The 12,794-nt window shown below is 35.9% G+C and overlaps 1 protein-coding gene across 2 annotated transcripts in view; it reads left to right on the plus strand.

Moving 5' to 3' along the window:
• Positions 1–2,053: 2,053 nt before the first annotated feature.
• Positions 2,054–12,794, plus strand: part of LOC145999062 (uncharacterized) — a 104,176-nt gene continuing 93,435 nt past the window's right edge. For both annotated transcript variants that reach the window (XM_083136011.1, XM_083136012.1), the window contains exons 1-4: positions 2,054–2,211; positions 4,967–5,046; positions 9,666–9,754; positions 10,698–10,789. In XM_083136011.1, coding sequence (XP_082992137.1) covers positions 2,191–2,211; positions 4,967–5,046; positions 9,666–9,754; positions 10,698–10,789 — 282 coding nt within the window. In that variant the 5' untranslated portion in view covers positions 2,054–2,190. The remainder of the gene's footprint in view (positions 2,212–4,966; positions 5,047–9,665; positions 9,755–10,697; positions 10,790–12,794) is intronic.

Raw genomic sequence — 12,794 nt, forward strand, 5'->3', positions numbered from 1 at the left:
GATATGCAAATTATATTACTAAATTTATCATACTTATGCAAGTTTTGTTGAGTTAGATTTCATGCCCCATGGCTATATATAAAAAAAATAATTAATCAATGTATGGCATATGTATACCATACCCTATCTAGTCTTTTAGATTCCATGTATCCAGATTTCCAGAGGGTGTTCCACAGGCACTTTTCCACTGAATACTAAAACTGTGCTGTGTTTTTCACTTGGGTCACTTTAACCTTTAATGCTGTTCAAGCACTTATTGAGAGCTGTAGTGCTTTGTTGAGTCTTTTTTAAAAACCGAGTCGAGATGGTTCCAATCGACTCTCAAGAGGTCTAATTTTGAAGGACTGTTAAAACATTTGACAAAGTAGTTATTTATGATGGAATTGGCTGCACTTTGCAATGCTCTATGAGTAAAGTAAAAGGTAAAGGTACCCCTGTGCATGTGCACACATGCCATGAAGGCATATGGGGTGATGTGGACGTTAAGAGCTCCACATATTCTTGATCTCGGCCATAGTTGGAATGATGTGATCATCATCATGCCCGGCCACCTTTAATCCCCAGGGTTGCCCTCAGGTACCAACTGCTGTGTGGTTTTTACGCACACAGCTGCAAAATGGAAAGTATATGTGTAAAAGTTTGGATATTTGTAAATGCTCTGGCCTAGGTTGCCTTTTACCCAATCGCCGGGGAAGCCAATGGTTGCTTTTCCTCGACGGCTTTCCTGTTTGAAAGGTAACAATAGCACCTTGCCCCAGTGGTTGGGGGCAGGTCGTTTGTCAGAGGTATAAATACCGGGTTCCGACTTGTTACGTGTGCTCATATCCTCAGACACAGATTCTCAGGCTCTCAGATCTCAGAAAGTGGCCGTCCCTCGATGGATTATGACAGTTTTATGGATGCATCCAGACATACAGAGAGTGAGTGCCGTATGTGTTGGGACCTCTGCGTGATAAACTGCAGAGGCAGGTTAGAGCTATGCTAAATAATGCGCTCATAGAGTAAAGTCTTGATAAGTACATTTCTCTGTGTGATCGGGCAAAAGGCAAGTTAAAGCATGTGTTATTGGATCTGTAATAGAAAGATGTATATACGGAGTAGGGCAGCAGTGTGAATAAAACTGCATATAAAGAGATAACTGCGAGAGAAGTTATTCCTTACAACACAATTTACGAGACTGGGTGGGCCTCAGAACTGCGCAGAAACAGGAAAATGACTGGAAAAATTCCTGGTTCAGATCACTTGCCCAGGACTCGAACCTGTGTTTTCTATGTGGTAGCCAGATGCTCTATCAACTGAGCTACCACGGCTCTTAATGCTCTACTTGATTAAATTATTTTATTTTACTTTACTTTTTTGCCAACTTTGACTAATCATTAAGATGAAGAATGGTGATAAGTAAGGCCCTAATGTGTTAGAACGTTGGCAAATTCACCCCATCCCCCTGCGATGGGAACATTTTGGAGGTTGAGACAAAACTGACAAAAACTTGTGCCCCATTGTCACATGGATTAATACATAAACCCTGCTGTAAGATTGACTTGGAACACACAAGAAATACCACAGAAAGTTTTTATTTTTTATTTTTTATTATTTTTATTATAAGTGATAGCATAATACTTGTTCACATTAGATACTTGTGCTGATATAATTTTCTCAATTCAAAAAGAATTCATATAAATGAACCAGGGTAAAAGTGTACCAGCAGAAACTAGAGTTTCCGCTTTAGTGACTTAAAGCAGTGAATGTCAGCATTGTCTGAGGACATATTTCTCAGGTTCCGAAATGACTATTGCAGAGCTATTTAGAATGATGCTTTTATCCAATATGGGATTTCAGTTCATTGTGTGTGCAAAAGCCCGTTCTAGTAATAAATTAAATGTAGAAAAAAACTGCAAGAATTTCTTTAGACTCGACCAGGCTGTTTCATCTGCTGGTGATGCCACTCTGACCCATATTGACTCACCTGTTATACATGCTACTTGTCCTTCAACCAAGGATAATAGGTAATCCTTGCTTCAACTATGACCGACAGTAGTCTGTGTCATTGATACAGTTCTTTATTTTTTATAGGCAACACGGACTGAAGAAAAAAAGTATATATCTAAAATAATAGTGGAATATTTAGCTAAACATGAGGACGATTTATCTTTACACAAATAGGAAGATAGATGGAAAGAATTCTGTACAATGTTAAGAAAACAATCATCAGTAAGTTTATTTTATTTATTTATTTGGGATTATGGTACCTCTTTTTGCAGTTTTTCTCATATCAATGTACTGTACATAAACTTACATACTATTTCTTTTTTACTTTGTCTAAATTATTAAAAGAAAACACTATTGATACTAATAACTCTTACTATACTGATATTCCACATTTTCTAAAAAATGAAAGCAATATATGTATCCGATTGTAAGGTTAGGTTCACAAATCAAAGATTCCAAACAGGGATTCCAATTCCAGGAAGAGGAATTGCACAGTTTATATGAGTTTTGTAGAATGTCTCTCTTTCTTGTATGTATCTATTACACTCAAATATAATATGGTGTGTATCTTCCTTATTGCCACATATAGAGTTTGAGTTTTGTACAATCTGAATTTTTTGTAAATGACTTTTTGTAGTTGTATGTCCTGACCTAATATATTTAGTACTACTATCACATTCCTTGCACGTTTAAAGCAGGGTCTGATTCTATTGTACTTAGTTATGCTCTGATAAAAACTTCCTGCATTTTGAAATAGACTTTTGCACCATTCCTTCAATTTTTTCTTCACCCTCGGTAATAGGTTTTCAGCTCCAGGACAGTTTGAATTTCCTTTGCTTGTTTTGCATACAAATCTACCATTTCATTTTCCAAATTTTGATAATGTGCTTTAGCCCAGGTTAAATGATTTATGTTTCCTCTGTTTCTTAAATTCTGTAAACTTTTAATACAGTTTATAATGTATGTAGAGCATTTAAATAATAAATCATAATTAGACTGTATTAAATTTAATACATTTTTGGAATGAATTAATAATATATTTTATCTTCTTGCAATTTATATGTATATACTAGCTGTTTGCCTGGCATTGCCTGGGTATTTATTTATCGTAATCTTGTATTAGACAGGAAAATAATGAATTCTAACTATAGTGTAAAATGTAACTAATATTAAATGTGATCGTGAATGTCACCAATTAGCTTAGCGACTCCGAAAACTATGGATTCGACACTAATGTCGGTCATTTGTGGCATTTTATTTGTCACCCCCTCTCACCCCCCCTCCATGCTGATAGGTGATGAAATTGAAGTTGAACCGCATTGGGAGTGTCATAAAAACTATGGATTCCACACTAATATCGGTCATTTTCGCAACACAGCCTGAATGTTAGACAACCCAAGAAACACTATTGTTGTGCAGATTGAATAGTCTCACGGATGTCTGTGCGGAATTTAATATCGGTGGTTTTCAATTATTTTTACATGTCACCCCTTCCACCCCACCCCTAGGGGTGCCAGGTGTGTCTTACCCCCAAAGTATTCTTCTCAGATTGCAAGTGATACGTGTATCAAGTTTGGTTGAAATTGCTCCAGGCGTTGGAGAGTTATGCTGGAACAAACAAACACACACACACACACACACACATACATCCATTTTTATATATAGAGAGGTTAGTGCTTCGTAAACCGCATAAGCCTCAGCAGTAAAAATGGAAAAATCTTCTGGTTAATGTGTTATAATAGTTTCTTTCTTCTGAAAATCATATGTGGCACATCCTACACTTTGATTACTTTTTGATCCATCTGTGTGAATTAAATAACAATCTTTCCATAATCATATTTTGTATATTTTTTAGGAAAATAAGCATCTTTATGTTCACAAACAGGATAATCTAGGATATAAATGGATTTACTCCTTACTTTCAATAATTTTTGATGTTTTTCATAGTACTCATTATATAGCTGCACCCATTCTTTATCTTCACAGTTGTTAATTTTGCCTGTATCATATAATTCAACAAATTGAATAGAATGTCATTAAATGGTTGATTAATAATTGATATTGTTTTTAAGTAAAATAGTAAATTGCAGATTGTCCAAATCTGTGTTCTAGATTTAGAATGAATTGTCCTCGTATGAAATAAATCTTCGTAAATATAGATACTTTCCTCTGAACAGTTTTGTTCTTATGACCTCAATGACCAAGTATATTTTTTGATTTTAGTTATTTAGTTTTGTTTTTCTTCCACTTTTGGCTAGTCGCGAAAATGAGGATGAGGGACGATATGATGAATTTGATGCAGGGACACATACAAAGAACACACATACCCAGACTGGAATTAGAACCCAGGACCATGTATATTGCCTGTAAGCAATATTTTTTAACTGCTATTCTCTATCACTAAGTTAACTGTGATGATGGAGATGAATGATGATTAGACGAAAGAAGAAACACATCTAAATATCTCACATCTCATCTGACTTGGCCATCAAGACAGCTGAAATACATGTCATAACTAAAATAAAGTTCTTTTGCAAACAAAGTTTCTCCTTGGTGCATGAGCATGTTTAGTGATTGACTCACAAGGTCGCCACTGAAGGTTCCTGGTTTGACTCCATCCTGTGCACGAGTGTTGCTGTTTTAATAACCCTGCATCAATTTCATCTGATCATCATTCATCTCTGCTGAGATAATCCAAAAGTAGCAGAGAAGTGACCCTAGAACAAATACCAGATACAAGATACAGATACGAAATCAACAGTGACTGTAACACAAGAAGTAGGATGCTGCTAATCTTCTGCAATGGAAGCAACAAAGCAAACTTGGTAAATCGTATTTTAAAATGTTCAATAATAGTAACTCAATATGAAAGCATATGAGATATTATTTATGTTGCTGACACACAAATTCGGACACACAGATGATACATTCCAATAATATATCTCGTTCTTTATGTTAATCCTACGTCATCTTCCAGGATAAGCTCTTCTATGATGTATCAGGAGATTCAGGATCCAGTGAGGGGTGCAGCTCAGAATTAGATTTGCTAAGACCAGGGTAAGTTTATGTAGTATATGTGCGTAAAATGTATGTTCATTATTAGTTACTTAAATGTGCACACCAAATCATTGAATTTATGTGACAAGAAGATTTTATCACTTAGATAAACATATGAACGCTTACATTTGCATTAGGACTACGCTAATAATCAATGTCCTTATTGATGCCACTACATTTTTTTATTTATTTGAGAAATCCTGAATATAGAGAGAATCCATTTTATATCAGGATATCAACAGAGAAAAATAGAAATTAACAAATGAGAAGCACGCACACATACACAAACACACATATATGTAACAAGAATACAAACACACATATATATGTAACAAGAATAATACAATAACGAGAGTATAACAAATATTAATTGCTCTTCAGCTGCTTGATGCACACCTTTGTGAAAGCCTGCTTAGATAGGTGGAAGCCTGGAGGATCATTTAGTGTATTGTACCTTGTATGTAGCCTATATATATCAGGGGTTCCCACATTTTTTGTTTCATGACACCCTTAGAGTTTCAAGATTTTTTCCATGCCACCCAGGTCAGAATGTAGGTCTATCTAACACTTGCATCGCTCAGTTAATGTGGTTAGGTTCCTTAACTTAGGTAAAAAAATAAGCACATACTTCAAATTCAGAAACATTTTACATGTAAAAAGCACTAAATAAGCATATATTTGGATTGATGCGATGGTCTGAATCTAAAACCATGTGTAGACTAACAAGGAAGTGTCATTTCAGTGAAGAATATTGGAACATTTCGCAGTGCCTTTGTAAGCCAGTCATGAGGCCCCAGGGTATTTACTTTCAGAACCACTGCACTATATCAATATATTTATTCCATCATTAAGCATATGACAGGTATACTTATTAAAATATACGATAAGTATACCATGTAAGTTTGCCAGATTGAACTAAAAAACTGAAACTTTAGCTAAGCATTGAGGGCCAAAGCTTACCAAGCAGCTTTTCTTTAGGTCACTTTTTTGAATCCTATCACAGCTGATATCCAGCTTTTAAAACTCATGTCCACTACTCTTGCTTTCAAGCAGCTTCCCAATTGGGTTCATGATGCTGGGTCAACAGAGAAATTCCAGGAAACACAGCTGGGCAAGAGGCAAAAACAGAAACCATTCAGCTGATTTAAAACTATGATGACCAGAATATTGAAACAGTTGTAATTCAATAATGAGATATAATTTTGCCCTACAATTATAGCATAGCAGTAAGAAAAAAGTTCTGCATTGTGATAATCTCAAGAATATTTGGACTCTGCAAAAGTGGTGATGGGCGGTTTGCATACCTTCCAGCTATTGGTCAGTATCAGTGATGAAATCAAAACAATACTTTCTAATGTGAATACACACATAAAAATTAGGACTGGGCCGATAACGATACCGATGTATGCTACACAGAGTCTAATTATCATGGAAGTTATGCACAATTCGAAGTTTCTATTGGTTTTGTACCAATATCATGCGAGAAAAGTGTATTTGGTAATTGCGTAATATATATTTTTATTTTGAAGTAATTTTTTAATATTCTAAAGAAATACTCTGGTGAATTTCACCTTTATATTGGAGTAGAATGATCCCACTAATACTAATCAATATTTTGAGTATCGTTATTGGTGTGAGTATTGTTTCAAAGTGTCTCATCAATGAAACTGACTATAGAATTGACAAACAGCATAATACGGTCTGGCTGCCTTAGGCGAAACCATGGACAGAAGTGCGCATTCACCAACTGGACTTGTTCAGTGTCAAAATAGAGGTGACGGCAGAAATCACAGACCTCTAATTACAGACTGAAAACGATGAGCTTTTGTTTGAAGCCATTCTTAATCCTAGGACTAGAAATATGATGGAGATGCACATTAGAACTTGTTTAATTTTCATTTTTGTACTCACTTGTGGAGTGTAATATGTTGAGTTATATACTTCTTAGTAAACTTAAAATTGCAATCTTGTGTGGTGCAATGACTCACAATATTCAAAATAGTTGTTACAAATAGAAATATGAAGGTATGCTCGCTGCTATGAGAGTATCTCCCTCTCTACAAAATTTTTGGCTTAACGTTGACCCATATAAAATGGGTCATGTTTCTGATCTAGTATCTGGAGGTCTGTGGCAGCAATGACATTTTGGGAAGGTACGGGTTTTGTTAAAATCGTTTGCTATGGAAACATCAATGAAGTAAGTAGAGATGTGTTTCAAATTATGGAAGGGTTCAGAATGAAAATAGAAACAAACAAATCTATATAAATGAGATATCACAGCGTAGTTTGGCTGGTGCTTCTACCTGCTTCTCCTCTAGCATTTGGAATAGACCTTCCAGCTAGTTTTATCTTTTTTGGCTGGACTGTACTCTGCGTGGCTGCTGCATGAAAAGAACATAGTTGTTTTGGTATGACATAAATGTGATTTTAGTGGATGTAGAGAGTATTTCATAAAGAAATAAACACTTTTACAAATTCAGTATGTAATTATTATTGTAGACACGGCAATAAAGTCACATTTGTTTTTTGTGATATCCTTGTAAATGCTCTATGTGGGCACCATTTGTGACATATGTCCACCAGATACTTCAGTTCCTGTTGTATATAATTGAGCATGTGATGTGTAACCAGATAAATTGCATTTCTAATTTGTCCTTTTACTTCAGCTACATCTTTTGGAAGTGGCGAGTCATGCGATTGGTTCTTCACAAAGTAAGAGAATCACAGGGTGTAAGGTCCAGTGTGTAGTAGGGTGGGGGGCACGTTAGAACTGCATCATAAATAAATCACAGTTAAACTACCAATTGTATTGCTGTATCTTCAAAAATTAACATTTACTGAATTTTTAAAATTGTTACTTTATTTATGAGTTGTCCTGTAGAATTGTTCTCATAGAAAGTCATAGTGCATGTTGAAAACAAAACAAACTATTAAAAAGTTGTGATTTAGGATTTCTTCTTGAGTGCTATAGATAATTGACTCAAATTGTTCTCATGAAGACAGTTATTGTATAATGAAAACCCAATTACGATGGCCATTTTTCTTGTAGTGGCAACACTGTTGGTATACGCTTGTCAGTTGTCGCTGGGACAAATGACGATTGGATCTTGTTTAGTCTTGTACTATGGATCGTGTGTAGGTGTTCGGTACTGAATAGTACTGTTGTGTGGTAGAAGATGTTAAAGGGAAGTGTGAGTATAATACCGCCCTGAACAATGTTTAAGCATGAAGAACAGTGAATATTCATCAAATTTCAGATTGCACATGAAAGGAATACACGGAAAATTCACAAGGACTTATGAGAGGCATGTGGGGACCACGCTTTGTAGTATCAAGTATCATACCATTGCCAGATGGGCTAAGGCATTTGGTACTAGTCATGAATCAGCCGTGAAAGAACATGGTTGCGGGCATCCTTGCACAGCAACAGATCTACACCATCTTGATGCACTTCGCAGATAGCTGGAGAATGATCTGCATTGGACATGTAATGAATTAGCAAATGAACTGAAGATTTCACCATCCTCTGTATACCAGATGCTAACTCAGGACCTCGGCCTGCATAAGATATCTGCAAAATGGGTACTGTATATCCTGACAGAAGTTCAGCAATGGGACAGATGGGAATTTGCACGCATGCACCTTGCACGTTGGTGATTGGAAGGTAACACGTTCCTTGTGGGCCAGATCATACGAGCCGGAATTGAAGCGTAAGCCCCTGTGAATTTGCAGTTTCCTTCCACGTGCAACCTGAAAATGATGAATACGTATTCGCTGTTCACGCGTGAACATTGTTCAGGGTGGTATTATACTCACACTTCACTTTAACATCTTCTACCACTCAGCAGTACTATTCAGCACGAAACACCTACACGTGATCCATAGTACAAGACTAAACAAGACCCAATCGTCTTATCTCCCGGCAACAACCAACAAGCGAATACAATCAGTGTTTTCACTACAATAGAAATGGCCCTCGTATATCTTTGTTCCCAGATTAACATTTCCCCACATTATACATTTAATTCTCATGGTTCCAGTAGAGCATTTTTTCTCAACCCTAGTTTATGGCCTGGTACTGGGCCACAAGAGGTTCTCTTGAAATTTTGTAATTTTAGTTTGTACAACAATTGTCATTATCAAATATTCTATGATCAAAATAAAATGCCTATGAAAATATGTACTTATTGAATAAATTTAATGATGCCAGCCTGAGAACTTCAAGATATCAATATATCCAATTGCTGACAATGTATTTAAACCTATTTTTAATTTTGTCAACAAGCGTAGTCATAATAGAACTAGTACTCTTTATGGTCATGTCAAAACTTATTTTATTAATGTTTAATTTCAAGGGTACATATTAAGTAAGTAACAGTTTTAAAATTAGAAAGATATTAATGAGTAAATTGTTGGAATTGGATCATCAACTTTTAAAAAAGGATTTACTGGGTTGCAGTCCCATGAAGTTTGGGAACCATAGCAATAGAGCACATTCCCTGCATTTTCAGTTTTCCGATCTTGATCTCCTGAAAAACATAACATTTAGGTTCTTTTCCTTCACACACCTTACCTATCTACCTGCATATTAACTTCCTTACTTTTCTCCACTGTTTCAGAAGTGCTACAGTTAGGACATCTAAAAGAAAATCAGATCATCGACACTACTCATCAAGGCGCAACTACCAATCACATTCTGAGTCTCCTGGTAAGTCTTCTTGTTTATTTAGTGTGCACAAACAATTGAAATTGGTAATATTTTGGCAGGTCATTAAATTCTTCATTTTTCAATCATTCTAAATGTTATGAAAAATCTAAAACACAATACATTGCCATGTCCTCACATGTATAGCATATTGTATGTGACGACAGACTTCATTAATCAATTTAACCCTTAAACACAGAGTGCATTTTTTGTGGGAAGTTTAAAATTGCTCAAGGTGTTAAATACAAATGTATATCTTGGTAACTATGAATGCTAGTTATAAATTGTAGCTAGTTTTTTTTTAAATATAGTCTAAGCTACTAGCTTATTGTCGAATAAATTCCATTTACTAAATATAAAAAGAATATGAAAATAAATAAAAAATCTTATTCACACAAGACTAACCCCATATGCTAATGAAATTATAGGTAACAGATCAACAACAGATCATTTTTTTTTACACCAGACAGACATTTGAGAAGAAGTGGGAATATAATAAAAATGTCCATCAGCTATTCATTGAGCTACAGCTACAAATTTTGTAGCTAGCAACAGTAGCGTCGCTGCAAGTAGCACACTACTTCTGACTACTGATCGTTAGTATCAAACACATCATATACTGCAGGTGATCCATATTGATCACAAACGACACATTAACATGGCTAAGTCATCAGGTCCTTCGATAATTTCTTATGTATTTTTCTTACTCGTACGTGTAACTGTGTAAGGAAAAAATGAATGCTGATTTCCACTAGTTATGAATTTATAGAATTTTCTGCATGGAGTAAACTGATAATATTAAGCATTGAAAAGGTTTTCAATTGATGAGGCTGTATAATGCAGAAAACCAGGTGTAAATATTTCTTATGGTTTTCATGTTATAGGTGATCAATGTGTGGGTTGTGTGACTTTTGAAACACACTGTAGTTTGTTTCTTGTGTTGCAGGAAGGAAGCACAGGAAGCTGAAATACTGTAGCAGCGACAGCACGGTGGAGGTCAAAGGAAATTTTCAGGCTCGCAAGTTGCATTATAGAGAGGTATTCTGCATGCTAAAGTACGGCATACTTATTTAATGCCCCCTCAATATCAGTTTAGTGGAATCCACTAGCACTAGAAATTTCATTAGAATGGTCTTGAGAACCACGAATTTACATTCTTGTATTTTTACATTTTCCTGCATTATACATTTAAGTTTTCTAATTGTTAGCTTAAGGAACACTTGAGAGGAGTTCACATTGATTCTGATGGTACAGCAGGCCCGTAGCCAGGAATTCTTTGTAGGGGGGGCGAAGTGAATCCTAGAGGGGGCAAATTTTTAATATATTGTGTCGCATTGGCAGATACAGCAGGGTACACAGAGGCACTTGGCCCCTCCCCCAAAAGAGATAAGTAACAGAAAACGGATGATATCTTGAAACTGCAACGAACAAAAGAACTTCGAGCAACATCAAATAGCAATATTTCGATAATGACCTTTCCAGATTGCCAAAGAATATGAAGTTTAACATAAATACCTAGGTAGGCTAATAGGGACTGTATCTACTTGATATTTACACGTCGATAATGTTAATAGATGATTAATATACACCAACAACTTTGGGCCTCTCTGCAGAACTGATTAACGGAGCCCTTTATAAATCATGCTTCATAATGATTCCCTCTAGTTTCCAGTACACAAGATTTTACGCACAAAGGAATCTAACGAGAATCCAACAACACCATTGTGTTGTGTTATGCAAGAAAAATAGAATTAATTAAATAATAATGGTTACATATTACCTACACTTTGATGAATTGTGTAAAAATTTGTAGCTAATACACTTTTTTTGTACTTGCTAAAACATTAAAACATGGGTCCCTTAGTCCACCACGGACTCTATTTCTTTCAAAGGGGAGACTCTTGCATCACTACAGACAACGTTTGCCTACTGGTTACGTTAATCATTATGCAAAATATTGTGTGAATTGTATTATATTATAGTTGAAATACATGTGTTTGACACCTGACAAACAAATAGGAATCCCTTGATTGATCAATGACTTTTTGGATTACAGTGTCATCATTAATATTTCATATTAAGATTCATAGAAATAAATTGTTTTAATAGGGTGCAATAATTTCACGGGGCACCATGGCATTAACATTTTTTTTTTTTCATATAGATCGTTTGGCTCCCAGGGCCGACTCCTGCTGCTCCATAGCTATGAATCTGAACTTGGACTATAAGAACAGCAGACATTGCGAGCGAAGCGAGCAAGAAAATTTTACGATTTTTTTTTTATTTGTATAAAATTTAAAATCGAGGGGGGCAATTGCCCCTCTGTGCCCCTTGTAAGTGCCCTTGGACGTCTGGTAGAAAAATGCAAGGAACACGTAAAAACTAATTCCATCATGAGTATCCAATTGTCCTGCTATTCTTAGATTCTCCTAGTCTTGTTTTTTTACTTAAATGTTTGCTTCCCCTAGAATGGACTTCTGTCCAAGGTCAGGGGGAGGGGACAATGCCCCCTGTAGTTGGGGCACTGTTTATGAGTGTGTCTTCATCAATTTCACGTCATCCTTCATTGTTGCGATTAGCTGTAAGTGGCAGAAAAGTAACGCAAAGTAACAAAAATCAAATATCCACTCCCTCTCTCTACCACACTATTACCAAAAGATGGACTTGGGAACAAAAATTTAATCAATTGAAAGTTCATAGCAACATATCCAAGAGAAACATCCGAACACATTAGGCACCTGTAATACAAGACTACTCAAAATGTCACAACTGTTCTAGATACTAAAAATTGTGAAATCATTTCCCAAAGTCTAATCTGGAAGGGAATTTTTCCCCCCAATCCTGATACGACATTATACGGAATCCCATACGCCCTAATAAATCACAAAATCAATAAGTGTCTTTGTAATGTTGCTAGAGTAACACATGATATAATTGTAAAGATTAGTGAGAATTCTAGGTAAGAATGTGTTCTGTATTTTTCACAGAGGGGGCAGAGCAGGCTCTCAGGGGGGCAGTTGCCCCCCTGCCCCCCCTCTAGCTA

This window comes from Lepisma saccharinum, chromosome 14 (genome assembly GCF_977018435.1).
Source record: "Lepisma saccharinum chromosome 14, izLepSacc3.1, whole genome shotgun sequence".
In the NCBI taxonomy this organism is placed as follows: domain Eukaryota; kingdom Metazoa; phylum Arthropoda; class Insecta; order Zygentoma; family Lepismatidae; genus Lepisma; species Lepisma saccharinum.